Genomic DNA, 22,989 nt, shown 5'->3' on the forward strand with positions numbered 1-22,989 from the left:
GGCTCACATAAGACATTAAAGTCTGTAGAAGCGCTTAATTGAGGTTGATATATGGTACAGCGTCGAATGTCGTATCCAATATGCCGTCCCATTGCTTAAGAAGCCGTCTTGCTTATGATCCTGTGAGGGAGACTCCAGGTTCCCAGACCGTCGATCTTGAAATGAATGCAGTGATATTTTAAATTCTTATGTTTTTCCATAAACGAGGTAATTTACATGGTAGAGCCCTCCAACTCCTCCAGTCGGTGCATATCCATATCCTTCTCCAACAAAGGAATCACATAAGGGTCGAAAGTCTTCCAGTAAGGGTTGTTCAGGTGATACTCCTGTGACGATTCCTGGACATAACGTTCGACGATGGTAAAGTCCTGCTTGTCGAAGACAGATTGCATCACAAACCAAGAGAGGGTTTCCTTGTCGTTCGAGTAAACATTGGACGCTTCAACAAGCTTAGCCTTGAGTTTGGAGATGGACTCTGCATCCGCCTTGGCGCGGAGGTCTAACACTGTGAGCGTGGGCAATGGCACTGGGGAGGCGATTACATACGGACAACGATTGTATAAACCATGATTGTTGATGTTTAGTGGGGGTAGAAAATAGATTGAAATGGAGGGGCAAAGTGCTCGGACAGTCAAATACTGTGCTTTAATACTCTCTATCGGTGAGAGAAAGAATATGTAAGGTGGGCCAATGTAAATCCCCGAAATTTGTCCCTAGTGATTCCGGCTTGATCTTGCTTATTTGCCCTTGTAATGCTGAGTGTTTCTATCTGAATTCTTATTTACATAATGTACAATTACTCGTTCTTCCCTTGATCTTGACCCAAGGCCTCAGCGTGCACACTGTGGGTCAGACCCTCGGCCATGGTAATCGCACCCTCCATGTTACCCTTGTTATACAAAAATAAGCCTTGAAGGGCGGCAGCGCTGGTGTTGATAGCCCCATCAGGCTTGTTGCCTGATTCATCTTCAATCAAGCCAAGCTCCTGGAGTCGATCTACGAAAAGTTTGCGATAAACCCCGTCGGTATCGATATCTCCATAGAATCGATCCCATAGGCAGCTAACCTGGTAGCGAGTCACTTCGCCGAGGCGGACAGTCATATCCACACGCCCAGGACGGACCAAGGCCTCATCAAGTCGCTCAACGTGGTTGGTAGTAAGGAAGATGATGCGCTCCTCCGCACTAGCAACTCCGTCGAGGGCATTGAGTAGTCCCGAGAAAGTCACATTGGCCCCACGGTACCCATCTGCGTCGCTCTGCTCGCGTCGGTTTGAGAACGCGGCATCCACATCTTCCAAAAGAACCAGCGTTCGGTTGGGGACAATTGTGAGTAGATGGTTTAACCGGTCGTCGGTCAGGCCACGCTCGCTGAGGTTCAAAATGGCAATATCGTAATTCAACTCGCCCGCTAGTGCTTGGATAAAAGAGCTCTTGCCGGTACCCGGAGGCCCGTATAAGAGATAGCCTCGTCGGTATGGAATTCCACGGTCATGATACCATGAAGAAGTCGAAATGAAGTCTTCCACATCTGCCACCACCCGTTCCTTGACTCCCTCGTGGAGTACGACGGACTCCAACGGACGCTTCCGGCGCGGGTTTCCAAATGGTTTCCACTCAGTACCCCAGCTGTTATAGATTGTCGTCTTGCCTTCGTGGCCCTTTGCAGCGTATGCATGAGCTTCGGTAAAGAGGTCCTCGAATATGTGGCGTTGGGAATAAAGGGTAGTCAGGGTGATTGTTTCCCATGGCTTTCCGGTCTGAATGTCGCGGGACTTCGACTCGCGCATACGATTGACAAAGACAAACGCGTTTTTGTATCGGAGAACGTGTTTCCCAGGTCCTGGAATCAACGAAAAGTGTGTGTGGATTGCTCCGTTCGAATGTTCGACCTTCTGCGTTTGGATGGAGAGGTGGCGCATGCCGGGCGTGAGCTTTTGAAGGAATCGGTCCATATAGGTAGAGGTATTCGCCGCAGCCTTGCCTGCATTGAGCTGTGATTGTTGGTAGAGAGTCATCCAGTGTAGAAACCACGGATAGGAATCATCTTTGATGCTGATCTCGACATCCACCAGCATCCGCCGGCGGAGAAGAGCAGCGCCATGCCGAACGCCTTTCTGTGCTAGAGTCAATCCTGCCCCAAGACCTGCAAGGCCAAAGCCCTAGCAAGGAAACGAAATTAGCATATATTTTTTTTCCGAATCAAAGCACTTAATCCCATACCGCTGTGAATAAGGGATTGCTCGTTAGCTGCGACAAGAGACTACCGTCGCCTTTCTGCGCCGACTGGAGCGCCTGTGTTCTCTGCTGCAGAATCAGGTCGCTCGCAGAGGGCGCAGCATTAGGGACCGCATTTGGCTCCATACCAAATCAACAGTGTCGTGAAGATCGCGAATGTCGAGAAGGTCGATAAGGGAAGATATCGGACTTTAAAACGGGCCGAGAATTCGACGTACCCACGGGTGCCACAGGGCAATCCATGGGAGAATAGATGAGTACATCTACCCCTACGTAGGGAGGATTACAACCTTCAAGTTGCAATCTTATAACATACATTTCTGACTTGATATTCAAGTATTCGATATGGAGGCGGATGTAGCAGTCTATCCTTGGGTAGTTTCGGTGTTTGCAGGGGTCGGACGCCCAATGTCGGAGATATCGGGATTATAACACTTTCTCCTTTGTGCATTCCTCTCCCCAGTAAGCATCCGTGTTCGTTGTCCAGTCGAAGGGGTTTTGCTCTATAAAGCCTTGGCCTCCCATGCGACTTCTTCTCCGTTCCCCGCTTACTTGGCGGACACAGTACCGACGCGGTATTCACCCAGCAATTCGCAACATGAGCACCCCACCCACTACTGAAGTGCTCTATGCGCTGACAGTGGCTAAGTTCCCGGCTAGACCTAGCCCAGAAGATTTTTTGAAGAAAAGTCATCATGCACAAAATGGGTTCAGAAACCCGTGGGAGTAAGTGAGGCTCTATGGCTTGCTCGATTCTCGATCTTTTGTCGCGCAAACTAACATCGTATGGTAGATCTTTTCGCGATCTGCAGTCGAGAGATATCATGCAAGCGATGATGTATGTATAATTTTCGAACATTGGAGCAAAAAAAATCTCTAATCTTTGCATGCAGCTCTCGTCGACTAAGCGGTAAAGCGAATGTACCCAATACCACGCCACCAACCGTCACCGTTCGCAAGCCGGAATTTCTTCCAAGCCGAGATACCCCTAAGTTGCGCGCAACATGGCTTGGACATGCATGCTATCATGTGGAGTTCCCCAGTGGTCTCCGAGTACTATTTGACCCAGTGTTCGACGCGCGTTGTGGGCCATGCTGTGGACCGTTTCAACTCGGTCCGAAGCGCTTCACTGAGCCCCCATGTCAGATCAAGGATATCCCTGTCATCGACGCGGTCGTAATTTCCCACAACCACTATGATCATCTGTCTTACCCAACCATCCTGGAGATCGTGAAAAGGCACCCCAATTGCCACTTCTTCGCACCGCTAGGCAACAAGTCCTGGTTCCACAGCTCAGGCATCCAAAATGTAACTGAAATGGACTGGTGGGATGAGCGTGATATTGAATTGTCACCCAAGGAGGGAAAGGGACCGCAGGTTGAACCTGTAGGCGATGCCCCCATCACAGCAGAGATCAAGGCGCGCATCAGTTGCCTACCTTGTCAGCATATTACTGCCCGCTCTGCGTTCGACAAATACAAGACACTCTGGGCTTCCTGGGCCATTGAGTCTGGCGGTAGCAAGGTTTATTTTGCTGGGTATGATATTATCCCCCAACCCCTCCCCGGTGTCAGAATTTTACCTTGCTGACCTTCAATTTAGTGATTCTGGCTACAGATCAGTGGATGAAGTACCAGAAGGGGAGGATGATTGGGATCCTAAGTACAATTTCCCCATTTGTCCTGCTTTCAAGCAGGTTGGTGAGTTCCGAGGACCATTTGATCTTGGCTTGATTCCCATTGGAGCATACGCTCCTCGTCATATCTTCAGCCCGGCACATTCTGACCCCCATGATGCTGTTCACATTTTTAAAGACACCAAGTGCAAAAAGGCCTTGGGTATGCACTGGGGCACTTGGGTACTTACTGAGGAGGATGTGCTTGAGCCTCCCAAGAAACTCAAGGAAGCATTGAAAAAGCACGACCTTGCCGAGACTGGTGTTTTTGATGTGTGTGACATTGGGGAGAGCCGGGAATTTTGAACAAACTCCACTTCGTGTACACTACTTTTCTGGCATGTACTAGAGCGTGCTTATCTCTGATTCTTCTTGTATGTTTTTGCATCCGATCGGAATATTGTCTTTCACGCAACAGCGGAGTCATTCTGTGTCTTTGGTTCATATGGGTTTCGTCAATTGCCCCTTTTCTTTTGTCGTTTGGTGCCGTACATAAAACGCTAACATCTCCGGCCAGGGGCTTCTTAACCATCTCAGTCAGCTTTGAGGATTCACCAAGTTTATATGGAATTCTAGTTATTGATACCAAGTCAGGATGTATATTGGTGTGATTCAGAAAAAGAGAGAGAGATCAACCCAACCGGGGCAGTAGCGTGGGTAGAAACCTACCAGGTATATGCTACTTTGATATCTTGACTAAGAAAAGCATCTCTGATTTCGAGCTCATCGAGGTCAAAACGCGATACTTTTCAATCAATCTTGGTTTGGCCATTCTTTTTGCATCCTAAAGCTGGCGGTTGCGCTGTTCTCAGGCTGTTTTCTGTCCTGCATTGGGATATCTCTCAAAGCTCATTTGAATATGTATAGAAATAATCATCGAACAGAACATATCCCGACTTTTGGCAATGAATTAGAACTTTGTAGAGTTGTCAAAACACAACTACAACATGGATGAATTGGAGATGGTTGCCTGGTTTATCAGGGCTCTACGCTAGCTGTATATGGACTAGTGCGAGGGAGCTCCCACTTCGCCTGGAAATTTGATGGAATGCGGGCGAACAGCGTTGAAGTCGGAACTCTTGAATTGTCATCTTCGTGCAATATTTTTTTCGATATTCGCAAGGGACAGAACATCTTATATCTACTTCCCGCTCAGACAACAATAAAACACCGCCAATATGCAGGCTCCGGTGGTGGTGATGAGTTGGTTACCCCCCATCGAGTTGCTCCCCTTAAGTGCTAACAAATCATCTAGACACCAATTCCGGCGAGCGCCAGGTTGGCCGGAAAGCACAGATGTCTAACATTACCGCGGCAAAGACGTACGCTATGCCTCGATCCTCCGCTGTTCTCCCCTGCTCGACGCTAATTCAATAAACACCAGTGTTGCGGATATCATTCGGTCATGTCTCGGACCCAAGGCGATGTTGAAGATGCTGCTTGACCCTATGGGTGGTATTGTGTTGACCAACGACGGCCACGCTATTCTGCGAGAGATCGAAGTGTCGCACCCGGCGGCCAAGAGCATGATCGAGCTCAGCCGTACTCAGGACGAGGAGGTCGGAGATGGTACCACAACGGTCATCATCCTTGGTATGACAGGACTCATTTCGGAACGCTCTATAGTAAATGCTGATATGCCATAGCCGGCGAAATGCTCGCCCAGGCCATCCCCCAGCTCGAACGCAACATCCACCCCGTCGTTATCATCCAGGCTTTCAAGCGTGCCCTCGCCGATGCCCTTCAGATCGTGGAGGAAGTCTCGACACCCGTCGACATTCATGATGACAAGGCCATGTACAGCCTGATCCAGTCCTCCATCGGAACCAAATTCGTGTCCCGTTGGTCAGAGCTCATGTGCAGCCTCGCTTTGAGAGCTGTGCGAACCGTCTCCTTCGATGTCGGCAGCGGAAAGCATGAAGTCGATATCAAGCGCTACGCTCGTATTGAGAAGGTCCCCGGTGGTCAAATCGAGGACTCTGAGGTCATCGACGGTGTGATGGTCAACAAGGATATCACGCATCCCAAGATGCGTCGCAGAATCGAGAACCCCCGTATCCTTCTTCTCGATTGTCCCCTGGAATACAAGAAGGGCGAGTCCCAAACCAACATTGAGATTTCCAAGGAGGATGACTGGAATCGCATTCTTCAGATTGAGGAGGAGCAGGTCAAGCACATGTGCGAGGCCGTTCTGGCTTTCAAGCCTGACGTTGTTATCACCGAGAAGGGTGTTTCCGGTAAGCAAGCCGTCTGATTACAGTGATTCATTGCATGTTCTAACCACGGAGCTATACTAGATCTTGCACAGCACTTCCTGGTGAAGGCCAACGTTACAGCCCTCCGTCGTGTGCGAAAGACCGACAACAACCGTATTGCCCGTGCAAGTGGTGCTACCATTGTCAACCGTGTTGATGACATCCAGGAGTCCGATATCGGTACCGGGTGCGGACTGTTCGAGATTGAGAAGATTGGTGATGAGTACTTCACATTCATGCGCAAGTGCAAGTCCCCGAAGGCCTGCACGATCCTGCTGCGCGGCCCCTCCAAGGATATCCTTAACGAGGTTGAGCGCAACTTGCAGGATGCTATGTCTGTCGCTCGCAACGTTATCTTCCACCCTCGTCTATCTCCCGGTGGTGGTGCTACCGAGATGGCCGTCTCAGTGAAGCTCAGCCAGCTTGCCCGCTCCGTCGAGGGTGTCCAGCAGTGGCCATACAAGGCTGTTGCCGACGCTATGGAGGTCATTCCCCGCACATTGGCCCAGAACGCCGGTTCCAGCCCTATCCGTGTGCTTACCAGCCTGCGTGCCAAGCACGTTGAGGGTCACCACTCCTGGGGTCTGGATGGTGAGACTGGCAACTTGGTCGATATGAAGGAGTATGGTGTTTGGGAGCCTGAAGCCGTCAAGCTTCAAAGCATCAAGACTGCGGTCGAGGTAAGCCCCCTCATGTGATTCCATGCGCACTACATTTCACTAACATATTCTTCTCTAGTCCGCATGTCTCCTCCTCCGTGTTGACGACATTTGCAGCGGAAAGTCCGCTCAACAGATCGCCGGCGGCGGCGGTGGTGGCGGCGACGAATGATCGATAGATGAAAAAGAAAAATGATACTTGGACTTGAGGTCCGTACATAATGTTACACGATTCGCCTCATGGCTGTCTTCCTTCTGTATGAAATTTCTAGATTCAAAAAAACAAAGAAAAAAAAACCAAATCTTGAGGGGTATATTCGTATCGTACACAGCCAGCATTTGACTGCCTCCACTAGTCCTCATCATGGAAAATCACACCAGGAACTTCCTGCTGGGCCATTTGCACATCCGCAGCGGCCCCATCCTGGCCTTCCATAGTAACCATGGAGCCCGGGGCAGCCGCGCTCTTCACAAGAGCAACATCATTCTGATCACCACCACCCTTCTTTCCACGCGCATTCTTCTTCTTCTCCCTCCTCCTCCGATTCTTCTCTGTCTTCTCCTCATCCTTGCGCCTTGCTTCTTCGCGCTCTTTCTTCCAAGCCTCATCACTCTTCTCATTATCCACCTCAGACTGCATCATCCGCAGTCTTTCATATTCCCGCCTCCGACTGGCCTTGTACACGTGGAATTCGCCAGATCCCGCACCGGCCGATGATCCCTGCACATTGGTGACGATCTCTGGCGGCGCTGAGAGTGACGCTACGGTGCGCGGTTTCAGAGCATTGGGAAGTTGCAGATCTTTGCTTGGGTCTTTGAAGAGTGTCTGGATCTCATTGGCGACTTCGGAATGTGGTGTCACGGCGCGTCGCTTTGTTGGACGCTTGCTGCGGGGATCTGCGCTTGTGGGGATGGATTCTGGGCCTGGTTCGGACATTGTGTGGGTGTTGGATTGAGGGGAGGTGATGCGACCGCGTGAAATCGGTGGGGTTGCGCGAGTGAGAGGAATTGGTGCCTTCTCTTTTGGACTGGTAATTGAATAGGCTTCTTTTTTCTAGTTGGGGGGCGTCCGCTGTGTGTTTGTTGATACACGAATGTAGCGAGAAAGGCAAGTAGTAGGTGACAAGCTTAAGATGTAGACTTGGGCAACCTTCAAGCATTGGGTTAGTCTAACCGCCTTTGGTTAGCGGCATAAGCACATGGCAGATCACCCTTTTCGGAGGGTTTCTCTCATATTGTTAACCTTGGCATACTCGTTCTGGTGCTTTTCAGGGTTTAGTAATGGGGCCGATCTCGAATGCTGCATTATATATCCCAATTAGTCTCCTTAGAAAAGTATGTAGGTGTCAAATTGTTTACATGAAATACTACATCGGTCCAGCTATATGTATATGCTCTTGCCACACCTTGTCAGATTCTGACTGACACTTAGGAAGCCCATTGTTAATAGAATTAACTATAGTATCCTACTTGGTATATACCAAATACAATTACAGGTTGAATACTATGAATACTATAATGCGCAAACTATGAAAAAGGGGCTCTTGAGTCTTGGGGCATATACAACAAGATGCCACTTCCGTCCCGCTATATTCAGACTATTACCAGAGTGTGAGAGCACTTGCAGATGAGATCAGAAGGATGCTCAATTCGCGCAGTTAAAAGGCCAACAGTTGTCCCAAACGGTAACTTGTCTACGGCACTTGGATGAAAATGAAAAGGCGAGAATATCTTTGTTCTTGTAATAGATTTTGATTCGTTTTCCCTGAAGATTCTAAGCCATGAAATTATTATGGTGTTGCAAGTTGTGTCGCCGCGGCGGATACTTTCAGTCGTCCCACAGAAAAATTACAAGCTATATCTACCGCCGGAGCTGCTGGAGATATACAATCTGATATGCAGGGTTACTGAGGCATATCCAAATAAAGTGTTAGTCTTTGATCGCACTCTCTAGCTGCACCAATTTTGAGACCCTTCTCAACAACGTCCATTTCTCGGAGTAGTTCCTTCGCGGATCCGTATTCCTTCAACCAGCACCTCAAAGTAATCGCACTGAGTGCATGTAAGTCTTGTGGGAATTGCTGCACTGCAAACCTCTCTCGAACTTTTTCAAATCACCCATCTTCCCCATCAACAATCTCGGGAAAGACAGGATGACCCATCATGATCAAGTAGATAGTACAACCCAACGCAAAAAGATCTGTTGTGAAATTCGCGTCAAAAGAATCGGCTCGCGGGCAATAAAACCTGGTGAGCTCCCCACTTCCGCCATCGAGTAGCACTGAGCCATCTTTCGATAAATGCTTCCCCTGGAAATCTGACAGCTTAATACGAAAGCTTCCAATCAAGCAGAAGATCTGTGGGCTGGATATCGTAGTGAAGGAACCCCTGAGAATGGACCCATGCAACTGCCTCGGTAGCCTCTCGACACTAGGATAACCGCTGCTGGATCGAAGGGGGTGGGTTGTCTGATTCGAGGAGGTAGTGAGCTAAGGTTCCGTTTACAGCTCGCTCGAGGTAAAGCCCGTCGTCAGAGAAGCCCTTGAGCCCTATGATGCGTTTATGGGGCCCAACAACTTCGAGAAGCTTTCTCTCGATCTTGAGCCGACTCATGTCTCCACCAGGAGCGAGAGGGTATTTCATGACAGTCGATTCATCTATTTCTCCAAAAAATGCACTGCTTTCCGAGGCTATGACCCTCTTCACTTCCGGAGCTACTAGTTTTATATAGTTTAAATTCAAAATTCGGACAATTACTGCATAAGTGTATATAATCTAAGTTCAAACAGAATCCGACTAATGACGAAAACCATGATAAGTACGACCTAATATGAAAACCTTTGGATCAACTGTCTATTCATATATTGGGACATACCGGCTCGTCATCTCATTCACTATACGCACAGTGAGAGAGTCAACAGAAGAACGCAAAGTCAGGAAGGACGTAATGCTCCTAGTTGTATGAGGTCAATTGATTCCGTGCAGTATTGCATGAAATTAACAAACCCCTATGTCGAGAGTTAAGACCTCAAAATCACCATGAGAACCATTCCGATGAGTAGTCTTCGAAACCGTGAGTCTCAAGCATGATTTGAACACTCGACCTCCACGCAACTGGGGTGTTATTGTGAGACTCGAGACCGTGGGACTGTGAATGGCAGAGAAAAGTAAGATATAGTACATAGTAAGGTGGAAGATGGAGAAAGTCGTGGATTTGATCCCCCTTGACACATCCAACATGATCAGAATCAGCCGTCTAGTTCGTCGGGTTCCACATTTGACCGTCCACGGTGGGTCCAGGAGTCCACAGGTCAGATTGGCCAATTACTAAGCGGATTGGTTCATGATCAGGTGATATAGATCACGCTGATTCCAAGCACGTGATGACTGGCATGTGTCCACTTTGCCCGTGATCATAAAGCGGCAAGAGGTCAACACCAAAATGGAAGGGAAAGCTTTGAACCGTCCCATGATTGAACGAAAGAAAACAATCAAAAGGAGCATCTTCCGTTTATACTCGCAACCTATTCAGTTCAATTACATAGTTCAAAGTGATTGAGAAAAAATATGACAAAAAAAAACAATAGTAAATTATGTGGTGACAAAGTCTCCTGATTGGCTAGAAAACACGTCTTGTTCGAAAGGGGTTATGAACATAACAAAGGGTCTTCATTTCTTTGTTCCATTGTGTACTCGGTATTTTCAATTGTTCTTTCAATCATTGGAGAGTACTCATATCTTACTATTGATTGAGAAGAATGGAAGAGAATAAGTCAATACCCACAAGTCACAACCACGTATGAGAATCTAATAGCTGGCCCCTTTAAATACTACACATGTGTAGTATTCTCGCTTCTTTTTACTCTTACAAGAACTTCAATTTTCAAGCTTTCTAAGCGACTTTCGGACTGCGATCACTTTGTGCAAGCAGCTTCTTATGTTCTTTGTTATTCTTGGCTTTGTTCAGTGACCCGCACCTCTCTGTGTGCCGGTACTACCTACCTACTTCACTTCACCATTGTGAACCTCAAGACAAAGTTCCAGTTTTTTCACTACTTGCATTGACTAAATCAGTCAAAATGCCATACCGCTTTGGTGAGTCCCTATCATATCATGTGTCTATGTCTTCCACCTGGTGTTCTCATGGCCAATGGGTGTCCATTGCACCAAGTGAGAATGCCTGAGTACACTTTGGAAAATAAGATATTATGCCCTAATTCACAAACATGTCCTTTGTGTACTCTGGTGTTTTTGGAAAGAAAAATAAAAAATCCAGTTCTCCCCGCGATCAAGGGACCACAATAGCATCCATGACATCACAGCTAACAGGATGATCAGAAATTGCCGCCCAGGGCCGTGCTGTTTGCAAAGCCCCCGACTGTGCCAAAGAGAAGGTCAAGATCGCCAAGGGTGAATTCCGTGTCGGTACCTGGGTTGATGGCCCAGGCTTCCAGAGCTGGTCCTGGCGCCACTGGTGAGTCTAGCCTTGAAGACACATGTCTTTAAAACCATTATTCATGGCTTGTATCTTTGAACACATGATTTCATATTCTGACCTCGCTCAGGGGTTGCTTTACCCCCAAGCAAATTGTGAACGTCAAGAAGGACATTACTGGGGACTCTGATGATCTTGATTTCTCTCGCCTTGATGGCTTCGATGAGCTGAACGACGAGCTCCGAGCCAAGGTTCGCAAGGCCATCGCAGAGGGTCATATCGAAGACGACGAGTGGAAAGGCGTAAGGTCACCTTCTTCAACCAGCAGGTTTTGGACATTCTCCTTGAGAATGGGTCCAACGATAAAGCAACCGACTAATATTTCCTAGGATGTTGAATGCAACCGCCCTGGACATGTCGGCATGCGTATCAAGAATGGCAAGGTCAAGGCCAAGGCCGATGAGGTACGTGTATCTCATTTCCTATTCTTATATCATAGGAGATACTAATTTGACCCGCAGTCTGAGGAAGCTGAGCAGGATTCTCCTGCCAAGAAGCATGGTCTAACCGATTCTGAGAATGTGGACGAGGAGGCCACCAAGAAGAAGAAAACTCGTACCAAGAAAGCAACTGACAATGATCATGCCATCGCTGATGCTGCCATCGTTGAGACTGAGCCCAAGGTGGCCAAGAAGGCTGGTCGTCCCGCCAAGAAAGCTGCTGCTGAGACAGAGGTCGTGGCCGCGCCCAAGAAGCGCCCTGGTCTTCCTCCAAAGAAGGTTTCCGATGGAGAGAGCCCTGATTCCGAGAACAAGGCCAAGATCGAGGTCAAGACCGAGGCCAAGAAGCGTGGCCGTGGTCGCCCCCCAAGAAGGTGTCCGAAGACGAAGGTGCCGATGCTGATACTGAGATGACTACCGAGCCAAAGAAGGCTTCGGATGAAGAGACTCCCGATGTTGAGACCAAGAACAAGGCCGAGCCCAAGAAACGTGGCCGTGGCCGTCCCTCCAAGAAGGTGTCTGAAGACGAAGGTGCGGATGCTGATACTGAGATGCCTGCTGAACCAAAGAAGCCTGCTACTCGTGGAAGCAAGACCGCCGAGGACGAAAGTGCCTCCGCTGACAATGAGCCAAAGGAGCCCACCAAGCGTGTCACTCGTGCCAAGAAGATCCCCACCTCTGAGGCTATTGCTGCCGACACTGAGTCCGACGAACTTGGCCCTGCCCATGAGGAGCAGGCAAAGGACTCAGACGAGACAGCCACTGAGCCCAAGAAGCGCCCAACTCGTGCAACTCGCGCAACCCGTGTAACTCATACCAAGAAGTCTATTACCGGTACCAAGGCTGCCAATGGCGGAAATACCGAAAATGATTTGAAGCCTACCAAGGAAGCCAAGAGCAGCGAATCGGATGCCTCCAAGGATGATCATGCCAATGAATCGACCGAGAAGCCCAAGCGTACCCGTGCTACCAACAAGACCAACGGCGACAACAGCACCTCCGGAACAAAGCCTAAGCAGACTCGCACTCGCAAGCCCGCTGCAATCAAGCCTACCCAGGAACCTAGTGAGGATGTTGCTGAATCCTCCGATGCTATCAAAGGAAAGCCAAAGACCAAGGGTCGCAATCCAGCTGCCGCGAAGGTCACCGAAGATTCCGCTAACCAGGTTGATGAGAAGCCTGCGGAGGCATCAATTGAACAGCCTACCAATGGTACCGTCGTGAAGTCTGAGGATGGTTCTGAGCATGCTTCTTCCGAAGCTGCTGATCCGCCCATCGTCGACGCCGCTGAGAAGGCCGTTGAGGACGTTACCGAGGACCCCATTGAGAACGGTGTTAAGGAGCCCAGCGAGTCTCCTCTGAAGCCAGTCAAGCACGAGAACACTGATGATGACGTCTAAACCCGCACGTCTTGCGTGCCAGTCGTCTCGTATTCGTGGAGAACCGTTCACTATTGTGAATAATGGAATACCACTGCTTGTCTTCTGTGCTTTACGTTGCAACTGATTTCTTTCTGACCCTTATGTTTCTCACTTCGGTCTATGCTACTATTTTCGATGGGCTCACCCTGGAATAGCTTTGCATTCGGTTCAATTCTTCCAATTGTTTTCATCTTTTTTTCACTCCAGGCGTGAGATCGGGTTCCCTTTAGCGATGGTTTGCACAGGTGCACCATGATGTTTTTATGCGTATCTGGGTCGTTTCACTATCAATTAACCTGCGAGTTGACATAACGAATTGAATTTTTTCTAAAATTTTACTTTCAGTTGTACGTCTCAGGGCAAACAGGGGTTTGCACAGTTCAGTGCATATTCGAAGAGAACCAATACGATGATGTGCAAGCTCTAAGTGTGATATTTGTGTCCTCAAATATGGGCCAAGGTGTCCTTCTCGAGATAGCATGCAAGCATTGAGCTTCATATGGCCCTCGAACTACTGGTTATGTGAAAACAGGTATTACTACGAATGATGAAGAACACGTCAACGAAATATGTTGGGTAAGAATACCAGCGTCAATAAACGCTTACTTTCATATTCCACGGTCTGTCCACTTCCACCACACGACGACGGAAGCAAAAGTAGCTAGCCCATTGAAATACAACGTCTTCTATTCTGCGTGTCGGGCAAATGCAAATAAAAGGCAGAATGATGAAGAGTGTAGATAAACGAAATTGAAATGCGAAAAACACAAAACGAAAAAGCAAAAAAGGGAGGGAACCTCATGCGCTCGACATGCTGAGACGGCTCTATGGGAAACACAGCTCTTTGCAGAGTTCCCGCTCAATCACAGTGCATATCACAGGCTTCCCAAACCGCGGCTCTCGAGGAGCGCGCGGGTATTGGCATACAACTCTGGGTTATTGACGTGAGCCAGCGTGCGAAGATTGAGCACTTTGTCTTGGAGCTTCGGGTGGGCCCGCAACAACGACCAGTACTGCTCGCTAGCGTTGTATGTGAGTAAATCCGAGGCCTCGGAAATGAAATGCATTAGCCAAGACTGGAGATAATCGCAGTCAGCCTCATCAAATTCAGTGCGGCCAGCGAAAGCAAGTGAAGCAACCTCGAGGAGAGGTTTGGATTGGTATAGCTCCGGGTAGCAGTTCCAAGCTACTTGCAGCTTGAATGTAATTCGATAAACCAAATCCATGAGGCCGAAGCGGCGGGCTTGGAGGTACACTTTTCCGAGGACCAGAATGGCATTTTCCAAATCGAGGCTGTTGCCCACCCCGTTCAGTTTGAAGTTCTGACCAATTCCCATCTGGTCACCGACCAGGCGGAAGATGGTGCTGCCGTTGGTATTCAGAGCTGGGAATGGAGTGGGATGGGAGAACCCGGAGTTCTTCAGGGTAATTAGTCGAGGGTGGAATTCTCCATCGGTGAGGTATTCGCGAATTTGTAGATATTCGGGCTGTCTTTCGAGAGCCACGGCGCCTAGAAAAACATCCTTGATCTTGAAGGTTTCACTTTGATTCAAAATGACATGCTTTAGAGCCTGGCTGAGGGTCAAATCAAAGACGGAGAAATCTGGACCAGGTTGCTGGGGTGCCACATCTGCTAGACTGGTACTGTATGTTGGAGAATAGGTCAGTAGTTGCGAGTTGATAATCGAGAATCAGAACTCAACAAACCTTGTCTCATTTTCAGCCTTAGGCAACGAGTTTGGGGCCATGGCTGCTGGTGGCGTCATGACCGTCGATGAGGCTGGGAGAGAAGAATTGGGAGACATTAGAGGAGGACGTGGATGGAATTTCGGGGTCGCCTTTGTGCTGGAATTCTCTCTGTCTGGAAAAGGCACCATTTCAGATGCAGGTCCAGGTGGCTTAGCATCTTGGAACACCATTGACTGTCTGAGCTGAATTCCCTGTGAAGCACGTGAATCAGAAAATGATCTGATAGTTGCTGGTGCATTAGATGAGCCGAGTGCAGCATGGGTAGTAGACTCCACGTGATCTGATGGGGTTTCTTGACGTTCATCTTTTTTGACATCTTCTTCTTCTGACTCAGAGTCAGAATGGCTTTCTCCACCAGACAAAAGGTCCTCATGTCCACTTGGTAGGATGAGACGGAGGTCTTTGCCTCGTTTTCCTTTGGTACCTAGTTCCTGGAGAGCCATGTTCTTCCAGAACTCCAGCCCAGGCTCAGTGCGAACGATTTCTAAAAGGTCGTCCCAGATCTTAGCGTCAGGTTCTCTTTGGGCACGACGCAGAACATTGATCGTCTTTTCGTTCAGAACAAAAAGGTCCTGGAGTCCGGCCCATTTGCTTCATATATGTCAGTTCCAATGTTCATTGATCAACATGAACACATCGAGTCAGAGCAAAGTGACATATAGATCATTGATCAGGCAGAAAAGCCAACAGACCCACGTATACATCAAGAAAAACACAACTTTAGAGGTCTTTTTGGGGTATGTAAAAAGAGACTAAACTTACTACATGTTGCGTCCCGGGAGATACATGGAGTACATCCGGTCTTTCAGGTGCGTCACCCAAGCACCCTCAGTGGGCTGTGCGCCAACAGGGCGGCGGTTAACATGCCGACTTGGCCCAAATTTGTCTGGGAGCACAATTCCAATCCACACGTCGGCCTTGTATTGCCGCAAGGAATTCTTGTATCGAACGATTAGGGCTTCGCCAGGCTCCAGGGCGCGGGGTTTGGGTAGATGCCTCAAACCAGTGGTGAGAAACGTTTTCGGAGCCATCTTGGCTGAGCTCTCGTGCATAGTAGTATTCGAGGGTTCAATATTATTCGAAGAGGAGAACGATGGATCTTGGTCACCGGAAGCTGGAAGTCACTGTCAGTGCCGGTGAAAATACTGATTTACTCAACTGGCAGGGTTTCAAGCTACAAAGGAAAGTGACACTGCGAGTGATAGTAACTTGAGTTGTAGCAGGCGATCAATCCGAAGACGATCCTGGGGTCATTGGAGTCAAAACAGAGAGTCTAGTGATAGGAAATCACAATCTCGCGAAGTCCACCTGTTTGTGTACATTTGATAGGCAGTCAAAAGCGATACCACAGAGAGTATGATCAATGAGTTTTGAAAGGTAATTGAGCTTTCGGGCGACGACTCAATGCTTTGCGAGTCTCGTGGGATATAGTTCAGGTATGCTGTGCTGCGACAAGAAATAGCAAGCAATGAGACCTAGAGAACGCACCTAGCGTCATGTTTGCTAGAATACGAGAAATATGGTGCACTGATTGAATATTCACGAAGAGGGAGATAACATCAATTTCCGGGGCTTGTGTGATGCGCTCGTGTAAGCGACGAGTCAAAGTCTCATGTCGTGACAAACAACCGTTTCCTTGACTCCTATCTAATATACAGCAGGTGCAACCTGTCACAATTAAGCAGAAGCCATTCGGTACTAGGGCTTTACATGCGGGTTCTAGGTGTATCCTCTCGCTTTGACGACAAGATCCCTAAGTCCTGGATATCTCCCGTGTTGCCTCAATTCTCCGAGAGTACTGGACTGCAAGTATTTTGGCGTATAACGACCTGTGTCGGGGTCCTAGAAATTACCTATGGGTTTCCAATCGATATAGAGAGTGACACGGTATACCGTAGGGGGCGTTTATTGCATGTATACTTGTCCTTCTTCCCCGCATAATAAGAACACCTTGCATTGCAAAACACATGTATGAGCAATCCGTCAAGGAATATGAAATCCTTTCTCAAGGTACACAGGGCTTTTGAAGGCATTTAGCGGATGAAGTTCTGTATAAAGGGCACATACCAAAGATGATGATACAAAATTTGTGGAGGGCAACTCTTGCAGGAAGCTGAAATATCAAGGTATGCATATATACCAAGTCGCATTCATAAGAAAGAAAGGGCGTCGTTGATTCCAATAGGACAGCTCCGGCGGTTCAAGCCCTAAAATCTATCCACGATTCGGTGTGTGGGTGGACCAATGCTTGGAATACTCCGAAGCTTCAAAAAGGTTCACGATAGGATCAAATAGCACTATGTACGTATTGTTTGTTCTTACGGTTTGCTTTCTTGAGGTGGCCGAGTTTTTTTTCATTTCTATTTTCTCATCACCATATAGTCGCATTGCCCACGAGCATGTTAAGCGAGTAACAAGATATCGCCCGATTGAAGGCAAAGGCATAATCAATGTCGCAAACAAGAGCAACACACTAAGTAGAGTTTATCAAAGACTGGGTCAAAAGAGCTCAATCTCAAGGAGTGTAGAGTTGTTGAACGCAAGTCACGATACGCCGTGGATCCGATTAAAAGCGAATAAGGTCGGTCTTTCGAACCAAAAAAGCGGCCAGCCTCGTAAGAAGCGAAGGTCAAGTTGCCGTTAAAGCAAAAACGCAGACCAAGTCAAGTTCGTTGTCAATGTGCCATTCTAAGGTGAAATATCCCAGGTCTCCCTGTTCACTTTCAAAGGTCAAGTTCGTCGATCCCAGTATAGAGATTTTACAACCACTTAGAAAAACCTCGGCGATCGCTTGATGCTAGTAGACACGAGTGTAAGCACTCAGGGCTCGGTATCGAAACAGCAGTCAGCAGTAAAAGAAGGATACGCAGAGAGCTAGGGCGAGGGAGAAGGAGAAACTGAATCGTACCGCAGCTCCGAAAGATCATCCATGTGGTTGCACATTGCCACGAACAGGTCGAAGAATAACTTGCCTCCTTCCTCCATCTCCATCTGCAAGGTTCCGCTGCTCTTGAAAGTCTTGCGACTGCGGATGATAAGAGCCAGGTAATGAGCGCGCAGTCGGGAATCGGACTCGGGTGTGTTGTCATATGCATATCGAGCGGATCGCAAGATCACGTCGGCTGGAATACCACTCTGAAGACCCTGTTTCCGGAGAGCAAGGCGCTTCAAGTCTTCCAGACCGTACTTCTCAGCAGCACAGTACACCGCCGTGTCTCGGAGGATGAGATCTCCCACTCCCGGGTGAAACATTGTTGGCTCGCTTGACCCACGGCCACCAGTTTGAGTAATATCCTGGGCGTTCTCGAGTGACCAAGAGTTTCTTTGCTTTCCATGCAACAAGCGTGGGAAGTAGTCGCCCTTGTACAAAAACTCGAGGATACACGACAGGACCTCGGGTTCTCTATCCAAGGGTAAGCGTTTGTGTAATTGAAATGGGCAGGATTGTCTCACTCGTCAGGGAGAGTCAGTTGTTTCGCGCCGTCTTCGAGAAACTCCTCCTTCAGGGCAGCACTGAAAAACGGCGACACGGATAGGACATCTTCATGAGCGGCGAAGAGGCGTTGGTCCCGCCCAACAATCAGAGTAATTATAGGGCTGGTAAGCGGACTATAGGAAGACATGATCAGCCCATGAGATCGATACCCATGTTTATAGAGCGTGCAGATGCGCATATATAATAAAATAAGACAAACCTTCCCAATGAGGGACTTTCCGCTTTCTGCTTCATCTTCTCCCTTACAAGCTCGTCGTACTTCTTCTTGGCAACCTTGACGGTTTTACCCGCCCGGTCCTTAGATACGAAAGAGCGCTTGAACATAACCGTGCAAAAGAGGCCTATTGTCGATATATGCCATACAAGAGGGTCAAAACTAACGAGATAAATTTGTGGTTGTCAGAAAGAATGATACGAGTTGGTCGAAAGAAAGACGAATTGACGCTGCTAGTCATGCACCCGAAGCATGTGAGTCCTGGAAGCTCCCCACAGAAATGGTCCCCCCGAGTCTTAGTCAAAAGACGAGGTTTACGCAGTTCCGGGGTTACTTTGCATTCGAGAATCTAAGGTGAATCTCTTTGCAAACAGTTATCGACTCCGGCAGGCGTGAGAGGAAAAGAAGAAAGAAGAAAGAAAAACGCGGAGAGGGGGTTTTAAATGGCGGGGTCAGGTGATATCAAATGTGAAAGTCACCTGTTAATTGAGGCTCAGGTGAAATGGAGTGTGGCTGGTTCTCTGAGAAACCCGGGCACCCGGGCTGTGTACTTCGTACATTGGCGCTAAATTCTCACCTCGTACTGGGTTACGGGAGATATGCGCTAAACCCGAAGAATGCACATGGCATTTTTGCCAATAGCGTCGCCATGGCTTATCGAAATTTTGAAACGTCATGATGGAATGGGATGACGAATGATATACACACATTTCCATGATATCGATCATGTAGAATGACCTATCATCCAATTGAGACAATAACCTATGACAACTAGATACACAATGGACGATCTATTCTCCGCGCCAGCGAAACTTCGATCATTCAAGGTTGCCTTGTCCTCAGAATAAGCGATCCTTGTCAAAGACCGCTCAGTTGTATCCATTTCTGGTACTCAAAGCAGTCCACAACCAGCACCCATCATTGTGATACCGAAGCTGGAGAAGTGGCCAACAGTGACACTGTACATACCATTTCCAGCAGAGCAGGCTAGGTCTCGCTGCCCCTCGCATTTCACGCATGTGAGCTTCAAACCAGAGCTGTAGTATTCCTGTGCATCGGTAAGCTTTTGGACATTGGTAAAAATGGCATTGATGGGATCACTCACGGTTCCATAGTGCTTGAAGTTGAAAAGTCCGCTCACGTACATATTCTGCGTGATGTTGTTAACCACTATAGTAGTACATCTCAACTGCAACCATCACTTACTGGGACACCGTCAGCGATGTTATTTCCGCGGTTCAAAGTGCCAGCCTGTGAGCCAGCAAAGTTGGCCCAGGCTTCATTGCCAATGGGGAAGGCAGCAAGTGCATTGCTAGTGAGTGCCTTGCCAGGGAAGTTCTGCGCAAGTGCAACGTGGGCAATGTAGGTGAGGGCACCACCGAGGGAATGTCCGGTTGCCTCCAAAGTGTAGTCCGGATACTTTGCGATGAGCGACTTCACTTCAGCAATGACCTCGTCGTGCACAGCGGACCAAGGTTTGTTGAGACCCCTCATAATCTTCACGCCAGAAGGGAATGTCACACCTGAGAGCGAGGGTGTGACAAGAGTAGTGTCAATGTCGTTCAAGATATCAGCGACTAGATCAGTTAGCACACTAAGCTAGTACAAGAATGTTTGAGTCTGTCCATACTGGTAGTCGAGCCCCTCATGACGACCGAAATCTTCTTCTTTTCGGTGGAGTATCCAACAAATCCCTACTTACATTAGTGAGTTGTTAAAATTTAGAGTAAGTGCTATTCTCACATTGGTATCGGTCAAGAGGTCATAAATCCTCTTGGTAATAGTGACATCGAAGGCTTTTCCGATGCAACCACTGTATGCAGCAGAAGACAGCTTTGCTGCACGTTGCAAATCAGGGAAAGCAGAGGTAGCTTGAATGAGGATTAGAATTTCCTAATCAAACGGAGATGGGTTGATGAGCTGGCTTACCAGGAGTTGCCCTCGACTCCAACAGAGGTGCAGATAGGGCTTGAGAGATCAAGGAGACTCCCACGAGCAAAGATTGGTAGTTGAACAACATGCTGGATCAATATGCCAAAATTTTGAATAAGGCTTTGGGAATACTCAAAAGGGCTGCTGGAGTGTTGTCTTTGGATGAAAAGAAAGGAAAACTGCTACGGGTAAGCTTGCTCTTTAAATACTTTAGATACCCCTCGAATTGCCCCCATCCGTATTGTTCCCATATTGTGCACTACAAGCCGAGGAGAATAGCAGATGCCGTGCCAGGGGGCTGCCCCGGAGGTGTTATCTCAAATAGGCAAGTCATGGTATAGAGCCAAGCAGTCATCATGCATGGTCGATGTGCAAATACACCGTTGGGGAAACCTCCGTCATAAGACTTCCAGGAGTTTCCAATCTGGTGATAATAGCGCCAGCGAGCTCAAGATACTTCCCACAGTTATTCCAGACTCATTGAACCACAGAGTATATTAGAATATTAAAGATAGAGGGGGTGTGCCGCAAAGCCTTGTTAATTCACCATGAATCAGTCTTTACCATTCAGGCCATGCTATGTTTTGAAACACAGAAATGGAGCTCTAGGGAAAAAATTATATTGAGTGCCCAAGCTTGAACTTGGCAAGCCCAAAAGGTCATCGCCAAGTCCGTCTAATCCGGGGCTACATTGGCTGACGAAATCATTTTTGCGGGGAAATGTGGGGGGGGATCAATGCCGAAAGCGAAAGGGTTCAATAACCTCGGCCTCTCAGCTTCGGTATATATCGAAGCTTGGACCTGATCATCATTCGAATTGACGAAGATCATCGCTAGATTTGACCAAGCACAATGAAGGGCAGTGTAAAATAGATCGGGCTGAACTAGGCTCATCTTGGGCTCCCCACCATACTTTCTCCACAGACGTCCCTTCTCGCACTTGCTGGTTAAGAGCTAGATGTCTACTGCCGCTATATCAGGGATCAGTGGCAATGAGTATAGTCTGAGGTTCCTGTTATCTCATGTCACATTGCTAGAGTTTGGAGGTGAACTTAGTGTGGTTTACAAGTGATTCATATAATGCATAGGCGGGCCATTGGATCCTTTTGGTGAAGGGCTTATTTCCGACGGAGCTTAACCTGGCATTTTTCCGTATAAGAGTGCATGATTTAGCGAAGCCATCGGCAGTGAAGGGTTCGGCAGTTGGAGACCGAGGTGCTTGGCTTTGCGGGGTCTCCGAGTCTAGTCGGGAGGTTCAGGATGTTAAGTACCTAAATTCAAATTTGTTAATCAGAAGCGAAAAGCAAAATCATATTCTAGTTGTAATAATTGACCTGTAAATCCGGTCCTTGTTAGGTTCGCCTTTTTATATAGAGTAGTAGCACCCTAGTCAGCCACCACGTACCCTCCCTTCAATAGATTCCCATCAAAAAACAAGCTCGACTTCCCCGTTCTTCACATCCTCCACCGGTCCTTCAAAGTTGCAGCATGCTATATAGCAAATTATCACGGGGATACGGTGGGATCACCGAACCGAACCCATCGAGAAACCCCCCACATAACTGTCAGAGCAATCAGCATACTCGATATACTAATCCCAGAGGATAACCTCATCAATCATTTTCCACAATGTAAATTGGAATGCGGTGATCATTGTCGGGAAGATAAAAAATAGGCGGTGCATGCTAAGCGGGTAAAGGATTGATGTATAGAAAGTATCAGGACAGAGGCACTATGTTGAGAAAACGCCAAATCACAATATCATTTGTAGTCAGCCAAACGTGGATTGCTAATGGTAAGACTATGACTGTGGAACGAGTGAGGATAGAAAAATGAATAGACTGTCTAGGTTATCAACAAGTGTCAAAAGGTCAATCAATGCTGGTGAAAGCATGAAGGTCAACGGGCAAGATGATATCTACAGTTAACGATTCAACAATCTATCTAGCTCAGATCGGACGATAAAATGGCGGAAGCGAGTCATAAATCGACCAATTTTGTCCTATTATTAGACACAGTGAAAGAAGAGTCCGTATTGAATATCATTGGTTAGCGAACACACTTCAAATTACACGAATTTCTCAATACCCAGGCACTCTTTAGCCTGAAATGATAATTTCTTCCTACCTACGGAGTACAGTGATGTTCCAATTCATTTCTACATTTACACTTACGACTTGATTCTGGGAGAGTCAAGCCGACGGCTGTGAGTCTTGGATAGGACCCCCGCTTTTTGGGCCACTTCCTGGGATGTCCAAGAAATATCCAACACACAACGCAGGATTCAGTCCCTACTGGATGCATCACAAAAGTACTATATACCCTGTTAGATCCCTCGGTCTTGGAGGCAATGTCATTACCCGCCTATTTACAAGATGTCATATCCAAAGGCGAAACGACATACTCCTATCCTCTC

At 48.0% G+C, this 22,989-nt stretch overlaps 10 protein-coding genes across 10 annotated transcripts; 3 read left to right on the forward strand and 7 right to left on the reverse strand.

Moving 5' to 3' along the window:
* Positions 1-212: 212 nt before the first annotated feature.
* On the reverse strand, positions 213-568 carry N7500_010395 (putative quinol monooxygenase; the record flags this gene model as incomplete). The annotated part of the gene is made up of 2 exons (XM_056681533.1): positions 213-499; positions 547-568. The coding sequence occupies 2 exons, from the start codon at positions 566-568 to the stop codon at positions 213-215; spliced, it is 309 nt and encodes a 102-aa protein (XP_056528915.1).
* Positions 569-796: 228 nt separating this feature from the next.
* N7500_010396 (bifunctional AAA family ATPase chaperone/translocase BCS1) lies at positions 797-2,363 on the reverse strand (the record flags this gene model as incomplete). Its single annotated transcript, XM_056681534.1, has 2 exons — positions 797-2,161; positions 2,223-2,363. 2 exons carry the CDS (start codon positions 2,361-2,363, stop codon positions 797-799), a joined length of 1,506 nt encoding a protein of 501 aa, XP_056528916.1.
* Positions 2,364-2,760: 397 nt separating this feature from the next.
* On the forward strand, positions 2,761-4,218 carry N7500_010397 (uncharacterized protein; the record flags this gene model as incomplete). The annotated part of the gene is made up of 4 exons (XM_056681535.1): positions 2,761-2,963; positions 3,031-3,075; positions 3,131-3,775; positions 3,840-4,218. 4 exons carry the CDS (start codon positions 2,761-2,763, stop codon positions 4,216-4,218), a joined length of 1,272 nt encoding a protein of 423 aa, XP_056528917.1.
* Positions 4,219-5,063: 845 nt separating this feature from the next.
* Positions 5,064-6,998, forward strand: N7500_010398 (chaperonin-containing T-complex subunit CCT3; the record flags this gene model as incomplete). Its single annotated transcript, XM_056681536.1, has 6 exons — positions 5,064-5,115; positions 5,168-5,234; positions 5,297-5,505; positions 5,559-6,149; positions 6,210-6,847; positions 6,906-6,998. The coding sequence occupies exons 1-6, from the start codon at positions 5,091-5,093 to the stop codon at positions 6,996-6,998; spliced, it is 1,623 nt and encodes a 540-aa protein (XP_056528918.1). The 5' UTR covers positions 5,064-5,090.
* A 180-nt stretch (positions 6,999-7,178) lies between these two features.
* N7500_010399 (PRKRIP1 family protein) lies at positions 7,179-7,763 on the reverse strand (the record flags this gene model as incomplete). The annotated part of the gene is made up of 1 exon (XM_056681537.1): positions 7,179-7,763. The coding sequence occupies one exon, from the start codon at positions 7,761-7,763 to the stop codon at positions 7,179-7,181; it is 585 nt and encodes a 194-aa protein (XP_056528919.1).
* A 1,493-nt stretch (positions 7,764-9,256) lies between these two features.
* Positions 9,257-9,469, reverse strand: N7500_010400 (uncharacterized protein; the record flags this gene model as incomplete). Its single annotated transcript, XM_056681538.1, has 1 exon — positions 9,257-9,469. One exon carries the CDS (start codon positions 9,467-9,469, stop codon positions 9,257-9,259), a length of 213 nt encoding a protein of 70 aa, XP_056528920.1.
* Positions 9,470-10,905: 1,436 nt separating this feature from the next.
* N7500_010401 (PARP-type zinc finger-containing protein) lies at positions 10,906-13,161 on the forward strand (the record flags this gene model as incomplete). Its single annotated transcript, XM_056681539.1, has 6 exons — positions 10,906-10,921; positions 11,165-11,300; positions 11,392-11,563; positions 11,651-11,725; positions 11,783-12,151; positions 12,190-13,161. 6 exons carry the CDS (start codon positions 10,906-10,908, stop codon positions 13,159-13,161), a joined length of 1,740 nt encoding a protein of 579 aa, XP_056528921.1.
* An 896-nt stretch (positions 13,162-14,057) lies between these two features.
* Positions 14,058-15,983, reverse strand: N7500_010402 (uncharacterized protein; the record flags this gene model as incomplete). Its single annotated transcript, XM_056681540.1, has 3 exons — positions 14,058-14,826; positions 14,890-15,522; positions 15,694-15,983. The coding sequence occupies 3 exons, from the start codon at positions 15,981-15,983 to the stop codon at positions 14,058-14,060; spliced, it is 1,692 nt and encodes a 563-aa protein (XP_056528922.1).
* Positions 15,984-17,805: 1,822 nt separating this feature from the next.
* On the reverse strand, positions 17,806-18,751 carry N7500_010403 (BTB/POZ domain-containing protein; the record flags this gene model as incomplete). The annotated part of the gene is made up of 3 exons (XM_056681541.1): positions 17,806-18,334; positions 18,385-18,540; positions 18,627-18,751. 3 exons carry the CDS (start codon positions 18,749-18,751, stop codon positions 17,806-17,808), a joined length of 810 nt encoding a protein of 269 aa, XP_056528923.1.
* A 782-nt stretch (positions 18,752-19,533) lies between these two features.
* On the reverse strand, positions 19,534-20,661 carry N7500_010404 (putative alkaline lipase; the record flags this gene model as incomplete). Its single annotated transcript, XM_056681542.1, has 5 exons — positions 19,534-19,791; positions 19,848-20,218; positions 20,272-20,335; positions 20,385-20,512; positions 20,571-20,661. 5 exons carry the CDS (start codon positions 20,659-20,661, stop codon positions 19,534-19,536), a joined length of 912 nt encoding a protein of 303 aa, XP_056528924.1.
* Between the last annotated feature and the right edge of the window lie 2,328 nt (positions 20,662-22,989).

Source organism: Penicillium coprophilum (assembly GCF_028826855.1).
Source record: "Penicillium coprophilum strain IBT 35676 chromosome Unknown utg000006l_segment0_segment0, whole genome shotgun sequence".
Taxonomy (NCBI): Eukaryota; Fungi; Ascomycota; class Eurotiomycetes; order Eurotiales; family Aspergillaceae; genus Penicillium; species Penicillium coprophilum.